Source organism: Myotis daubentonii, chromosome 1 (genome assembly GCF_963259705.1).
Source record: "Myotis daubentonii chromosome 1, mMyoDau2.1, whole genome shotgun sequence".
NCBI classification, from domain to species: Eukaryota; Metazoa; Chordata; class Mammalia; order Chiroptera; family Vespertilionidae; genus Myotis; species Myotis daubentonii.
The window spans coordinates 70,555,358-70,572,641 of NC_081840.1; the positions used below are offsets into that span (position 1 = coordinate 70,555,358).

Consider the following 17,284-nt stretch of genomic DNA (forward strand, 5'->3'; position numbering starts at 1 on the left):
AAATATATATTGACTCATAAAGCATTCCCAGCACATCAGTTGTCACCAGATGCAAGCATATGTCATTTAAGTATTAACTATCATATAAAAATGGCAGCTTTGGTTGTTTAGAAACCATAATCTGGTACCAGTCATTCCCAAATTTCCCTAATGCATTAGAAATCTCTCAGAATACAATGATCTCTGTACTAAGCTGCAGCCAAGAAAAAGGAAAATAACCATTTCTTTTCTTTGGTTAAATATTGCTGTATGTTTGCAGTAAATAATGGGTTTTTTGACACAGGAAAAATGTGTCAGTGGATTAAAATTTTTCATATTACTAGAAGATGGAAGTTGAGGTCAGTTAAATAAGCTAAGCTCATCAAAAATATCCATTAAAAATTCAAATGAACATAAACTGCTCCTATATAAAACGTATGCTGTCAATATCATCTATAAACATGTGTACCGCATTTGCATCACATTCTTTCTAGATGCTGTACCCAGAATGCTGTTAGCTCACTCTTCTTTTTCATAAAGGACAATCACTAAATCCTAGCTGCAAAATACCTCCAACTGCTAATAGAACTGACTCACAACAAACAAGTCTGGAGATACTTAAAAACCACCTTGCTCTAGAAATAGAAAAAAATTAATAAAATACATGTTTTGCTAGGAGGAGAAGAGAAAATGCATTCTATATGTTAACTATCCTATCCGATGGTGTAGACATTGCCTCAACTATTAAAAGCTTCTGGTAACTGAGAGGTAATTGCTCCTTTGCTGACTATAGGGTTGTACAGCAGACAGAAGCTGTGAGAGAAGCCATCCTTCCTTGCTAATGTAACATGTAGAACTTGCTGCTACTGCAACACTTAATGCTCACAGTACCGAATCATCTTTAATGCAAACACACATTCTCTGCCTTGCTTCTATGTTTTCCATTATAATGCAACACGAAAACACTGTACATTTCATTCCATCCCTATGAGGTTTGCATAAGCAGTTCCAAGTCACACTAAATGCTATATTGCTCTTATTATAGTGGATAAATATTTTAAAGTTTAGGAATTAAATATTTTTTTTCAGTATGCTCTCTGCAACTATTATGAACTTCTTATAGCTTCCTCATTCATAGGAAATCTTTAGGGTTTCCTTTTTCAAATGTAAGACTATTATTGGTTTCCCCAAACAGAAGCAGATCAGAGTGAACAAATAAGCAGAATAAATCACTTTATACTTGGTGTTAATAAGAACAGTATGCTTCTTCATAAAAAGAGACTTTTCTACAAGGCACATATATTTTATTATAATAAAAGTTTGCTAACAAAAAAATGAATCAAGTAAATGTTACATCTTTAAGTATACAATTTCTCTCTTCATTTTTATAATAGCACAGATTTTCTTGGCATACATCTCTTTACTTGACACAGGTATTTCTCACACTAAATTAAGACAACACATCCAAAGAAGAGCATGTCCTGAACTGTTTGGTTGAAATTTCCCACAAAATAAGAAACCAAGAAGTTGTTTACACGTTTGTCTCAAAAGAAGCAGACTAATTGCGTTAACTGATCTATTAATCTATGGGGTTCTTTGTGCAATTATTAAAAGTACAAACAGACTAGGGAGAAGTTTAAATGTCAAATGCACCTCAAAATCTATTTTTTCAAAGGTTAATTATAATTTTAAGCAAAGCTACTCTAGAGAGGCCCCTTAGGTTTCATGCAGGTTAAAATAAAATAATAACAATAACATTACCTCATTGGCCAGCTCCAGGAGCACTGGGGCAGCTCCATTTTTCCCCACTCCATCCAGGTACCTAGACAAGACAAAGCCAAGTGGTGATGCAGTGACAAGAAAAGGCCAGCATAGACTTGTCAGCATCCCCTGTGTGTACATGTTTCTCCTGGGCAAATGCCACGCTCAACTCTAGTTAAAGTATGCTACTGTCACAGGAAGGCATTGAAGGGAAAAGGATAACAAAACAACTGACCTCCAAACCACTGGCAATTAACCAAAGTTGGGGGCAGGAGGTCTGGGCATATCAGCCTCCCCTGTTCTCACTTCCCAACATGTAAAGTGAACCTAGAGGTGATTTGGGGGGGAAAAACAACAACACCATGATCCCTATCATCCTGGCTTTATTATGAACTTCTTATAGCTTCTCACCACAACCATCTCACGGAAAGGAAATAAGTGCACTTATGATTTGAAAAAAAAGCATTTATGGCCATGGCCAGTGTGGTCAGTGGTTAGAGCACTGGCCCTTACACCGAAGGGTGTAGGGTTTGATTCCTGGTAAAAGGTAGGTACCTGGGTTGCAGGTTTGATCCCCGGACCTGGTTGGGGTACATGAGGAAGGCAATTGATCCATGCATCTCTTTCATCTCTCCCTCTCTTTCTCTCTCTCTCTCTCCCAGCTCCTTCCCTCCCTCCCTTCCACTTTCTAAAAATCAATGGAAAAAATATCCTCAAGTGAGGATTAACTAAACAAAAAAAAGCATCCATGAACCCATATCACCTTTTTATTTATTTTTGTTTCACAGGACTGGTTGACACCTTATTAGAAAAAACTGGACCAGACTTGCCATCAGTGGGTCAGTACTCCTTTACCAGGCAATACAAGCCATCATCTTACTGGCCCTGCATTTCTGTCATAGCCTCCAGCTCTCCTCACCCCTAAACCCATTAAAAACAAAAACAAACAAACAAAAAACAACAACAAACACACACACACACAAAACCCTAAATCTATCCCCCACATGTGATTATTTTTAAAATAAAAATTTGGATGTACCATTTTCCTTCTTAAAGCACTTCAAAGGCCCCACATTCAATCTCAAAATTAAATTATAACCACTTAAGTTCTTGTAAGGTTCTTCAAAGTCTGGTTCCCACCTATTCTATTTGGTCAGCCTCATTTCTCTTCCCCTCTCCAACTTTCACAAGGAGAACTCCTGATTCTTCTTATATGTCACCCACTTCAATCCACCACAACCCAGAAGTCAAGTGTCCCTCATGTACAATCGAGGAGCACCTTGTACACCTCTCCATCATTTAGCACAGCATATTGTATCTGCCAGTTACTTGTCTACATCAAACTCATCCTCCACTAGAAGGCTGAAAGCTCATGAAGCAGAGGAATTGTATGTCATTCAATTTATTAAGTCTAGCACAGTTCTTGGCTTATAATAGGTGATTATATTATACGTACAGATTTTTCTCTTTAATAAATGATTATATATATATATATATATATATATATATATATATATATATTCTTTTCTAAATTAAATGATTTTTACAACCACACTGGGCAAGAAAATACAATTAAATATGGACATTTTCTGTATAGTGTACTGTTTAAGTGAATACTTGTTTGATAGTAAAAATCAAAGTCAACAGATGAGGTTTTACAAAAAATGCTAGAAGCAGATATTAAGTTACATTATTTCACAAGAATGCTTATAAATATGTATAATTTTTCTATAAACCAAGTGGGGGGGAAAGCATATTTTTCAAGGTTGGGAGAGTGTCAGGATCATTACAACTTCAAAGCAATTCTAACAAGTCCATTTTTAAATATATTGAAGCCTTTCTTGAATAAACAGTTCAGGAATATAACTGGGAAATAAGTACTTTCAGAATCAAGGGCAGGGAGGCAGGTATGGTTTAAAGAATGGTCTCGGGGAAACAGGTCAGCTAGGAACCTCCCATCAGCTTACGACATTCCCACTGTACTGACAGGCTGTGGCCAATCAGTTCAGCCAAGAAGACCAGCTCAACGTGTGCCATAACCACCAAAAGTGCACATTCATTAAGGGTTCAGATTCTGGGTCAGAGTTGTTAAGCCTGTACTGATACCAGGATATCTTTGTAACTTTCTACTCAACGTTCATTTATCCCACAAAGATTGAGAGCTAACTACGCATGTGTTGGGCCTATTCTAGGTTATGAAGCAACAGCGGGGCACAAAACTCCCATGGCTCCTGGCATCACATGGATTACCTTCCAGTGGAGAGACAATGAAAATACAGAGACATAAGTACGTAATATAATGACATACACTACAACAAAATGATAAACACTACTTAGATGGGTGGGCCAAGAAAGCCCATCTTGAAGGCAGTGACACTGAGCAGAGACCTGCAAGAAGGAAGGTGGCGAGCCATGGGAGGAAGCGTGTGCCCAGCAAGAGAACAGTATGTGCAAATGTGGGGAATGTGCTGGGGTTGTTCAAAGACCAGGCAGGCTCTAGTGTGACCAGAGCAGAGCTTGTGAGAGGAGACTGGAAATAACAAGAGAGGAGCTGGACCCCAGACCACTGCCTCTGCTAGAGAATTGTTGCTTTGAGTCCAAATTACATGGTTTCATGTAAACACTGCATCAATCATTATCCTGGGAATGACCAATGGAACATTTCTATTAAGTTTAAAGTAACACGAGATGGTCTAACAATCATAACTCTATTGATGCAGTCTATATGATATTCGATGTATGTTCATATTTAATATAGTGGAAATTTCTAATTACGAGCTTAATAAAGCTTCCCAGTTGGTCACGTGGAGAAACCAAAGCCCAGGGTACTGATGAACGCTATCTGGGCTCTTTTAGCTGGCAGGCTGTGAAGTTTTGCAATGGAATCCTGATCAGCCAGGGTCTACCGAGGTGCCTTCATATGCTTAAAAGGGTAGCACTGCTTCTGAATGTATTTATTCCCCAATCTATTTCCCAACTATATCCTGTAACACTTCAGAAAATGCTAGGGAAAAGATGTTAAAATTAATTTGAAGTTTTATTTGTCCTTACTGAGAACTTTGTCTCCCACATAAAGTGACAGATCATGTTTATGCATATTTTAGATATGCAATCAAAGCGGCATGCTAAATACAGAAAATATTCAGTGAGGACCCAGTCAGATATTCCTAATGCTACTCTTCTCTTCATCCTCAAAGCATCCCATGTAAACTTACACCACAGGCTTTTCACATGGCTTCTTTCTCTCTCCAACTAGACTGCAAGCACCTTGGGCAGGGCTGCACAAATGAATGTTGAACCTTCATCCAACAGATCTTTAGCAAAGGTCTGAATTACACTTGCGATATAAGGATGTGATCCTGAACACTACATCCAGGTGACCTGTGCTATCTTCCTAATGCCTGTTTGCAAATAAAAACGACATTGCACAGAAGATGTCTGCCACCCTTTAGCTTTGCCACAGGAGGACTAACAAGTAAATATCTTGGGGGTGACACCATCCTGAAAAGAGCTTCAGAGAAGGTCCATTTTATGTTTTTGAGTATGAAAGATATCTTAGCATCTAAGATTAAAATACTATATAAAATTTTAAATAGAAGGCAAAGTTATTTGGTCTTTAAAATTTTCATAGCTATAATGATGAAACGTAAAAAATGAATAAATACAGCTAATAAAGCTGGCACACAGACAGTGTGTGTTGGGAGTAAGGATGCAATGAAAGAGAATATTTCTCAACTTCCCTATTGATGGGGACTTGCATTTCTGACCAATTTGTGAGTGTGCCTGTGTGCGCGCACACATTTTGTCAAGCATGTTTCTCGCTTGGAAATAAAATGCCATTAGTACAGTGGGAAAGAATAGAATTGTTTTTCAAAATAAACACTCAAGCTGTGACTATACATACACAACCTGAAGAACAGAAGAAATTTCATCAATAATTCAAAAGTCTGAGAAAACATTTCCTACTGACACTGGGATACTGTGAAGTTTCAGTTAACCATGATGGAATCGCATTGTAGATTATGAAGTTTTAAATACAGGCTTCAAATTCTGAATTGTGATCCTCTCAATGCTAGCAAGAATGTGCAGACTCAGGAATTCTCTAAAATTGCTACCAGGAAACCACTGCAACCTTTCTAGACAATAACTTGGCAACATATAATAAAACCTTTAAATGCTTGTTGTTTGCACCAGTAATTACAGATATAGAAATATTAAGAAACTAATCCAAAATACAAAGATCTATGCATCAAATGTTTATCATAGTATTACTTATAATATCAGAGCATTGGAAACATGTATGTTCAACAGAGGAATAATTCAATAAATTATGATACTTTCATATGATGAAGTAATGCAATCAATAATACGTTTACAAAAGCTTTCTACAAAGTAATATTATGTCATATACATTTTCCAGGTGTAAAATTCAGGATTCGTAATCACATATATAGTATGACCTCATCTAAGTAAAAAAGACTGGAGTGAAAAATAGCACCATGGCTATTATCTCTGGGTGCCACAATGATGGCTTATCATTCACTCCTTTTTTAAATCATCAAAAATGGGCTTAATTTTCACAATAAGTGAGTATTGCTTTTATAAAAGCAAAAAATCTAAAGAAATGGTTAACATCATCAAACCGCTAAACTGTGTTTTGATAGAGTACAATTTGCCTTTCTCCTAATCAGTTGGAACACAAAAATCTTTCAAGGCCAGTTTACCTTAGAGAACACAGGGCCATTAGACCGGCACGTTTAGAACCAAGGCCTGTAAGGTCAACCCATCCGAGAGGTCACAACACGGCCTGCCTCCAAGCACAGTGCAGGGCAGACAGTCAGGGAGCAGCATGGGAAAGGGAGAAGCTAGTTAGACTGCTTTCCTATTGGTCTGTCTACTGCAGCCTGATTTCATGTTTTTGTTTCAGATTTTGTGTCTCCTCGAAATCACTGAGATTCTCACATTTCAATAAATGTGAAGAAATACAAACACATTTCTGTATTCTCATTATTACCCAATCAACTGTTCTTTGAGTAACCATTCAAAAAGGAAATACTTTTATTTCTGGCCTAAACTACACAGATAATCCAATAAAGTATGTTCATAGTTTAATAATTAAGTATACTTCTTAATGAAACTAATATTTTAGAAGGCAGCTCTTAGAGATCTTGGAAATCATCTATTGAAACAGCCTTTTTACAATGAGAAGGCGGATTATCAGAGGGCAGACCCACCGCCTCATGGTGGATCCCCAAATTCCTAGGAAACACTCCATGTTCCTTCACTTCAGTTAACAAAGGCTTTAGAATCTGAACATACTTTTTAATGATGGCCTAAGACTACAATTTTTACAAATAAGGATGTATTTTTCACACGTAAATAACTTTTCAGTCTTTCTTTGGACGGTCTGAATACCACAGCAGTTGCTGGCTTCACAGGTTTTGAGCCATTCTTAATTTTATGTGTATGACTTAGGTTGTGACTTTAATTTAAATGTTATTTTCACTAAGGAGATTATGACTTTTGAGTAAATCAATTCAAATTTTGCAAAGATCTGTTTACAGAGGAATTCTCCTAGACACAAAAGTTGTATGTATGAGTGTGTGTGTGCTCCCATATCTTTCTTGAACAGACACTACTACTGAAAACTGAATGAATATTTTATCATATACAGCATAGTGTATACTTTTTAAAAATTCTAACTTCAATAACTTTTCTCTCTAAAAACACTTCTTGATTCTTAAAAAGCATGACACCAGTATTTTCTCTATATAGTAATTTCATTCATAAAATTTTCAGGCATAAAAATCATTCATCTAAAATTAGTACCACAGGAAGGTTGACCTGTCGATCTTAAGTGTAATAATTTAAGAGCATATTTCAAACAGTTTTCCTTTCCAATATGCCTTTAAAATATTAAAGAAACCAACACTTTCTAATGAAACCATTACCATTTACCATAATAAATTATTGTCATATTACAAAGCCAATAAAATTTTAAAAAAAGAGCTATTTAAAATGTTCTGTTTTTTTAGAATGGAATGTGAAAACTATTTATAGTAAATTAAGCCAAAACTAAATATCCCATGGACACTATGATGTTGATTTAATGCTCAATATTTTCATTTTAAAATATAAAACCCCTTTTAAAATGTCACAGTAGTACATTATTGTATATCTCTATATGTCCTTACTTAGTATATGTCTTTTTTTTTTTTTCTTGGAATCACTAACCCAAAACTGATGATGCAAAATACAACTGCACCAAAATTCAATCTTATTGTTTAATATATTTTCAACTTGCAGATCTAAAGAAGTGAATGAAAATTAGTTTGAGAACTTTCATACATTCATGTAGATATATGTATATATGAACATAGAGACCTATACAAGCCATGCACTTACAATAAGTTTCCAGTAGTCAGTTGAGATTTCAAAATATTGTAACAATTTCCTACATAGTATGTATATACACACTTAATTAAGACAGTCTCACCATATTCTTTAAATCTATAAAACAGAGCATTTGTGAAATCCTTCAAAAATATATTTGAAGACTTAAATAACAGACTTAAAACACTTTCAAATGTTATATAGAAAATTAATTGAGTAATCTAATTTATTCATAATTATTATTACAATTGATAGGTACTACGATACCCTCTAGTGGGGCAGGCAGGTCATACCTCTGGTAATAACTTTCAATTGCTTCCGAAGTATGATGTTTGGCATGGGTTCTCTTAATATGTTTCTGAAACAAAACAGAAAAGATTTTTATGTTGTGTCACATATGAAGTTCAAGTACAAAAATGACATATTTCTTCATCCCAACGTCTAACACATAGGGCAAACTGAATAACAGCTTGGGGATTGTGGTGGTGGTGGTAGGTCATTTTTCCTTCTACTCCATGAACCCATGCATTTTAATCTCCATTGCTGGGCTGGGATGTCTTCAGACTGCACCACAAGGTACAGTATGTATGTAAAAGCCAACAGGGTCAGAGTAATTGAATCTAAATAAGTTTGCGTAGGGTGGCAGAGGGTAGAGAAAAACTTGTTCCCTTGAAAACCTTTGTATTAATTTTCCCTCAATTCAATCCCATCTAAGTCCTCTGCACTCTAGTTTTACAATCCAATTGCCATTTTTAACCAGGACGAACATTGCTTAAAAACAACTTATTTGAAAACTACAAAAAGTAATTCCATCGAGACTTGCCACTTGACTGACACCTGTCATCTCATGATAAATGACTCCATTTTCTGCCTCTCTTGCCTTCTGCCACTCCAGCAATGGTCATTTATCATCATCTCTGTCAGCAATGGAAAGCGGCACTGACAGTGCAAGTCAGCAAACATTTAGCACATGGAACCACGCAACACAGGGAAATTATTATTGTCAGAATAATAATGGTTTAGCATAATTTATTACAGGTCCACCAAATAAGCAAAGGCTAGATGTTATTAGACAGATGGATGGGTAGGCTTGGCAGGCCTCCACTGAGACGCAGGCGGTGCTTGATGTGGAAAGGAGAACATCCTCCAACCCAATCAGAGAGCTGGCAGTTCAATTACAAAGAAATAAAGGGACATTCATCATTCAATTAGGCACCTGTCAACCCTCACAAAGGAGAAAACTTCTAACCTGGTACTCCTGGGAGAAGATGCTCAGCAGAGTGGCCTGCGATTGACTGGAACAAATAAAAGAAGGACAAAGTTAATTACTGGAGTGCACGGCAAAGAAACAAAAGAGAAAGGAGCTTCAAAGGTAGGCCTGCTGCCCTGTAATCTAACAGAACATGAAAACAAGTGTGGAAAAGTTGTTCCAGATGAACACCTCAGACAAAGGCTTGCTGCTGCCGGGTCAAGGAGAGAGAAAACGGGAAAGGGGAAAACGTGACGGTCTCAAAGTCAAGTATCCTATGATGTGGATATTTTTTAAAACTTTAGAATGATTGCAAATCAAATCTGTAGCATGCAGACCAAAAGCAGGTTAAGTTTATTTCCAGTAATAAACAAGAGGGTTAAGCCCCACAAACAATAGGAAATGTGCAGAGCATTTGTTGGAAACGTTCTGAAATCTGTTTTGTTAGCAGACAGGTATCCTCTTCTCTGGCTATTTCAGACTCAGGGGGAAAAACTTTGGTCTTCACGAGAAGTAGCACAGACCATTGGAACATTCCCACTGATACTGGTGTGCTTAGAAAAGAGAAGTTTTCATGGCAGGAAGCTGAGATCCTTGAAGTGAGTCATTCCCAAAGACTGTCATACGCCTTCTGCACCTAGACCCCATGCAATGTCAGACACCTGCCAATGAAGCAACCTGGAAAACATTCTTCCAAGTGAGAGTTTTTTCCTCTCACATTTGTTAACATTTAAAAATGGAATGGAATATCTTTCTCTCTAAAAAAGCAATCAATGCCCCATTGCTACTCTTTTTGATTGCCCTCTGTAGATATAGCCACCTGTCATATCTTGAAAACAATGAATCATCTTCGAAATGTTTTCCTACTAAATGCTATCTGAACAAATTTCAGGGTTAATAATTTGACTTTTACAGTATGCCAAAGCACTGTGAATAAGTAATTTTTTCCTATTCAAGAATGAAACCTCTTGAGCTCATCATAGGTAATTTGGGGAGTGAAAAAAACAAAAACAAAACCGATGACAGCATATTGCTTTTTTCACCGTCTCATTTTTTATCATTTTCTGCATTCCTTCATAGATTTGGCTTCTAACCGCTTTCCACTCTTATCAGATTACAAAAAGTGGGTTGAAAATAAAACCATAAGTGTTTACTAAGGAAAACTGGTAATTACTAAAGGATGGTTTCAATAACTCAAAAGTACTGAGGAATTAGTGAATACAATTACAAATTCATTATAGTCCAATTTTTTCAATTTCCCTTTAAAAATGGAAACCACCTTTGAAAGAGTCAAATTTATATATAAAATCTTATTATGCCTGGCTTGCCTGAGTTTTGCATGCAAATTACAAACCGTAGTAGGGTTGCTGACGACTACCTTCTAAAACAAATAGTAAAATTACACCCAAATCTTTGTAAGCCACTGAATGTTAATACACTAGATGTTTTTGTGCAATAAATGGAACCTCTCCTCATTGTAAAGCAAAACATATTTATGTTAACATAAATTTTTATGGTAGGCAGAATATCTGTCGCAGTGTGTCAAAAATATGATGGAAAGAATGTGCTCGTAATGCTCAAGTTGGGGACCAATGACTAAAGAGGAGGAAAAAGTTGTGAATAAATTTTAAAAATGCAACTGTAGCCGCCCAGAATGGTAAGGTCAGATGAGATAATGTCTTTAGCCAGAAAAATGTCTTTAAACAGCTTAGAATTCAACTAAAACCCTGGACAAAGACTAGGGAGCAACCCGTTCTCTCGATGGCTAAGAGGATTAGAGAGAAGGTCCCAGCTTAGAACACTGGGAGTAAACTCTGGTTAGACCTACAATGAGAAAATGAGTTACTTCACATGGTAACAACAGACAGGCAGGCCTGGGTCCAAAATGCCTTGGGTTTGGTGGACTAGACATGGCTGCAGAGAACCGCATGACCTCTGCAGTAGTTGGCCAGCCTAGCCTCTGCTTCTGTATGTGCTAAGCTTAGAGAAGAGGGTTCCGAACAGCCTCACATACAAAGAGTAGGAAAGTAGTTTTAGTGCAACTAAGACCTTGACTCCAGGGTGTATTATTGGCTTGTTTCTTCCAATGTGTTAATTCTGAGAAGGTCAATCTTGAATACCACAATCAGTCAGCAGTATTCACTAAGTATCCACAATGTCCTAAGGCCATGGGTATGGGGAACTAGGACATCAAAATAAATCATTAAATGAGGTGGGCAGGAATTGACTTAGAAGAAACTTCCAAAGTATGTGTGCACACATCCCCCCCACCCACCCCCACCCCCCCAGTTAAAACACTGTCAGGTATTCATATATTTTTTAGGGATCTGGTGAAGTAAATCATGCCCTGAACTTTCACATATTTCAAGATTGCACTGGCTTTGTGACATATATCCATCCATCACTTAGCATATAAATTTCCATAGTAAAAAATACAGTCACTTAATTTGCACAAATATCCAATATATTATTAAAACTTCTTCAAAAACCAGCTTCGTGTTTTTTCCCATGCTACCCTCCCAGATGAAGTTCCTCATAATGTCTGAGAAAGGAGCAATTGGGAGGAGCCCTAGATGGCTATGTAAGACCTCACCAAGGGGTGACAACTGGCTCTATGGAGCAGCAGCAGCCATGTTGCAGCAATGAGAAAACAAGCACGAGGACAAAGCCCATAGCGGGGACGGTGGGACAGAAACTGAAAGAGCCCGGTCCTTGAGGAAGGACGCTGTTGAACTGCTCAAGAGACCACGAATTGAACTGACCAGCTCCACACTTCTTTTGAGTAATAATACATTTGTTTTAACCTTCAAAAACAAAGGAATAAAACTGCCCAGGTTTCTATGTACCCTGGTAAGGAGGTGCTCCATCAAGATGGCATTTTTTTGGAGGTAATACATGAGAGGGGTTGTCCATTTTTATACTTTCTAGATCTCTTCCTAGCTAGCAGCTACTATATTTGGCTTCCTTAAAATTGTTCCTCTATCACTGTATCACTAGGTTGATATGCCTAGTGATCATAAATTGGTATGTGTGATTTTCCTGTACAGATTTTAAACATTGACGGTGTACTATTTAACCTCATTTTACATTGCATTCAAGACACTTCAGATGCTGAGCATGTAAAAACAGGCAAACACACACACACATACACACACACACACAGTTCCCCATATAATATTTAACTCAACATGTCCCCAAAGCCATCCAGCTAAGACAGTAACCTGGAAGATGTTAGAGAAAATGAGGGTTGGATGGGTGCAGCACAGACTAGGAGCAGAACCCAGCATACACTTAGTTGCAACATCCATAATGAAAGGCAAGTCATCACGGTCCCAGGTGAAGACTTAAAACAAGTAAAGTCTTAAGGAAGAAGAGACCACACATTTTATGTTCTTCCTCTTCCCAACTACCAAACCTCTGAAAAGAACCATAAAGAAATAAAACCGTTATTTAATTTTCAAACTCCTTTTGCTACAGAATCTAGGAAGCATAAATGTCTACACTCTAGTGCACTCAAAATTATCTGAGCAAAATGAGTATTATTTCTGGGACTTGGGGAGCAATAAAGCAATTAAAAGGAGATAAGTCAGGATACTTCTACAAAGCATTAGGCTTGGAAACTTCACAATGACAAGGCACAAACACCCTCTCTAAATGTGTGAAAGAACACACGGGAACACTGGCTCTATGTGGCTTCTGATTCAGAGAACTAGTCAAGCAAGGTTTGCTATGAAAGTACATCCACCCTCCCTCACACACACCCTTCAAACACACACCTACATGCAAATTTGAAACACAGAGCCGTTCCCCCCTCAAAATCAAAACAGAATTCAATAAAAGAGCAAGAATTGGTAAAATACTACTAATTACTCTTTCTTTCTTTTTTCAGGAACGTACAATGTGCAGTAGAAAGAATCTGGGAAATTACTGTGGAGAAAACAGGAAAAAGAGTTAAACTAAATTCAGGAAATAGAGAAAAACTTATCCATCATACTTCCCCTCCTCCATTCTTTTTTGTGATTTCTGACTTCATATTAAGGATCCAGAATACAGATTATGCCTAATCATAGCAAATATTTCCATAAATGATTACTAGTATATAGGTGAAAGCATTAAGTTTAGTAGTGAAAGTCTTAAAAGGTATATTTATATTGTATATAGGAAAAAAGTAGTTAGTGTCCCAGGCACTTAATTAATCTGGCTGATAAGCTTAAGTCACATGCAAAACAGCTCTTCAACAAAAGCCAAGATTTATACACTTGAGCACTTTATTTACCCTCAACAACCTTCTAAGATAGGTACTATTATGATCCATATTTTAAAGATGGAGAAATGAAGGAATAAAAATTAAGTAAAATACACAATTAAAGAGCTAAGATTAGCAGTACAGCTAGAAATCATATCCAATTCCAAAACCCAAACTTTTAACCCCAGCGTTAACTTGCTTTGCTAAGAGTTTCCAGAAATTGGTTTTGCACATCATGTGTGCTAATACCCCCACTTGAGCATTTACATGTTATATTACACTCCAAATAACCCTGAAAGGTGAGCATTGTTGGGGTTTTGATAGAAAATTAAAGCCACAGGAGGTCTAGCATTTTAATCAAATTCCATGGTCTTAGACAATAATCCCTTTTCCAAAAAAAAAAAAAATCAAATTACAGTTTTCCTTTACTTAACTACATAAAAATGCTGTTCTTTTCTAGTGTGTTGAACAGTGAAGGAACTTCTGACTACAGGAAACAGTCATGGATTAAAAACTGTTGGTTTAAAACTATGATTCTCTCTGCAGCTAAGGTATATATTTTGTTAACAGCCACATACCATTGCCTGGAGTGTCTCTACTAGTATGTGACTGCACATGTGTCTTTTGCTCAAATGCTCTTTACTGCATATAAAACAGCTTTAAAGCCTTCTCTGAACAGCACACGTGTAAACCCCATCAATCTCTATAGATGACAATATCTTCCATAGGTGTTAATTTTATTATATAACTAGAGGCCCGGTGCATGAAAATCCATGCACTTGGGGGGTCCCTCAGCCCGGCCCGCGCAGTCCAGGACCCTTCAGGGGATGTCCACATGCCATCTAAGGCCTGCTCCCAGGGGATTGGGCCTATAGTAAGCTTGGAGTCAGACATCCCTCTGGCAGCCCGGGAGCCCTCGGGGGATGTCCAACTAACAGCATAGGCCTGCTCCCCACGGGGAACGGGCCTAAGCCATTAGTCAGACATCCTTGGCGCTGCCACAGAGGCGGGAGAGGCTCCTGCCACTGCTGCCACCACCACCACTGTGCTGCCCAGCTATGAGCCGGTTTCTGACTTAGCGGTGCTCCCCCTGTGGGAGCACACTGATGACCAGGGGGCAGCTCCTGTGTTGAGCATCTGCCCCCTGGTGGTCAGTGCCCATCATAGCGACTGGTCATTCCCAGTTGTTCTGCCATTAGGGTCAATTTGCATATTACCTTTTTATTATATAGGATATTTAATAGTTTTCTAGTTATAAAGTAATACAGGTTTTGCCCAAAATGCAGAGATGTTCACTGTTTGCATTATGGTGTATAGCCTTCCTTAGTTTTTACCCCATGTCTGGTGTGAGAATTGTGTGAATGTGTCCATAGACAAATATAAATTTGTTAAATTGCAGTGTGTTTTAACATACCTTTTTATATCTTTATTATATGATTCAACATTTATCCATACCTTTACATATTACTTTTTTCAAATTTTTATTGTGAATAAGACACTTAAAAAAAAGGGAACAAATATATAGCTGAATGAATACATATAAAGCAAGACCATGTAACCACTTGGTCTTATACTGCTGGCACCCCAAAAGAAACTCTTTCTGATCACCACCCTTATCTCTCACAAATAAATCCGACCTTAATATTAACTGCTTTCTTGCTTTTCTTTATTGTTTTATCACACTAATATGTATTCCTAAATTCCATAGGTTAGCTTTGCCTGCTTGTAAATCTCACATTAATGGAACCACACAGTGTGAGCTCTTTGGAATCTGGTTTCTTTCACTCAACAGTATGCCTGTGAGAGTCACCCATGGTCATGTAAGTGCAGTTATTTCATTTTCATTGCCATGTAGTACACCATTGTATAAGTGCATGCCACATTTATCTATCCTATTGTTGATGAAACCTTGAACCCAATCTTTGGCTATAATGACAATGATGCTGCTGTGAACATTTCTGTATGTGTCTCTTGGTGCACATCTTATTTGAAAAAGATAGGTATAAATGTAGAAGTGGAGTTCTGGGTCATCCTGCAGGCAAGTGTCCAGCTGCGCTATATACTGTCAAACAAATTTTCAAAATGTTATGAACAAGTTTAATCTCCCATCAACACTAAATGGGAGCTTCCATTGCTGTACAATCTCATCACAGTTTCTCTGAGTCCTCTGTTTGCATTTTCAGTTTCTTCGTGGTACCATTTGAAGTGCAGTTTTTTATTTTGAGAAAATTCAATACATCAATTAATGTTTACTACTGGTACTTTTTGTGTGTCTTTTCTAAGAAATCTTTACCAACAGTCATAAAGACATTTTCATACATTTTCTTCTAGAAGCTTAAGAGTGTTAGATTTTATACTTGGGCTTATGATCAATCTTGAATTAATTTTGTGCAGTTTGTCACAGCTTGTTTTTGTTACTTTCACACAGATATTCACCTGACCACACATCATTTGCCCATTTAATTATCTTGGTGCCTTTGAGGAAACAAAATATCTGAGGGTCTATTTTGGAATTTTCTAATCTGTTGACCCCTAATTTATATGTTTTATCTTTGCACAGGTATCACAATGTTTTGATTACTGTAGCTAAATCATGTACATTTAATGTAAGTACTGACATATGTAGATTTAAATGTGTCATCTTACTAAATGCTAATTGTCTTATCCACTATACATTCCTTTTCTCTCCTTTTTTTTGTCTTCTCAATTAATTTAATACTTCTTTGTCATTATATTTCCCCTGGTAGCCTAAACGTTTTACACTCTTCCTACCTAACCACAAGCCTCCTCAACTTATCAAAATTTATTTGTAATTGGGGATTAAGTACTACCTGGAAAACACAAAAGTTTTACAACACTATGTAGAGTTATCCTCTCCTGACATATAGGATATTATTGATGTTGTTTTAATGCTGTAAATATCTTAAAATTCAAAAGACATTGGCATTGTTTTTACAGTTTCTATTCACTCTGATTTACCCACATGTGTATCATTGCCCTTCATTCTCTCCTTCTCTACTCTTCCATTTGGAATAACTCCCTTTTAAAATTCTGTCAGTGCAGATATGTTGGTGATGTCAAATGCTGGCTCTTTTCAACAATAATGTATCTTATTTTTCTACTTGGTTTTAAGATGTTTTTAGTTTTAGTTTTTAGAGTTTTAATTCTGTGGTATTTAGTAAAACCCACTTAGAATTTGTTGGACTTATTAAATATGTAGCTGGATACCATTCATCACTCGGAGGAATATTCTCAACCACTGTTTTTCAAACATTGCTCCCCTTCTCCTGAAACTTCAATTAGCCCTCCCTCCTATATCCTTTATTCCTCACCCTCTCTTAATACATGCCACCTTTCTGTTATTCTATGTTCCAATCTGGGTATTTTCTTCTGACCTATCTTCCAGTTTGGTAATTCTCTCTTCAGTAATTTCTGTTTTGCTATAAAATATATCCATTGAGTTAAATCCCCCCAATTTCAGTTACTATATTTTTCACCTATAGATTTTCTATTTGTTTCTTTTTAAAATAAGTTCCCTGCAGAATGTTTCAATCTTTTTTTTTTTAGCATGTTCAATAAACTACAATTATAGAAGTTCTGTTTAGTACTTCCAATAACTAAGCTCCTTTGACTCTATTTCTACAGTTTCTATTGGC

At 37.0% G+C, this 17,284-nt stretch overlaps 1 protein-coding gene across 3 annotated transcripts in view; it reads right to left on the bottom strand.

Annotated features, from left to right (window-relative positions):
• The window catches only part of CDIN1 (CDAN1 interacting nuclease 1), a 219,063-nt gene that overhangs the window by 155,186 nt on the left and 46,593 nt on the right, over window positions 1-17,284 (bottom strand). For 2 of the 3 annotated variants that reach the window (XM_059705302.1, XM_059705293.1), the window contains 3 exons: window positions 9,383-9,428; window positions 8,427-8,491; window positions 1,741-1,801 (listed from right to left, as the gene is read on the bottom strand). In XM_059705302.1, coding sequence (XP_059561285.1) covers window positions 1,741-1,801; window positions 8,427-8,491; window positions 9,383-9,428 — 172 coding nt within the window. The remainder of the gene's footprint in view (window positions 1-1,740; window positions 1,802-8,426; window positions 8,492-9,382; window positions 9,429-17,284) is intronic. The other variant, XM_059705312.1, reaches the window with a different exon arrangement.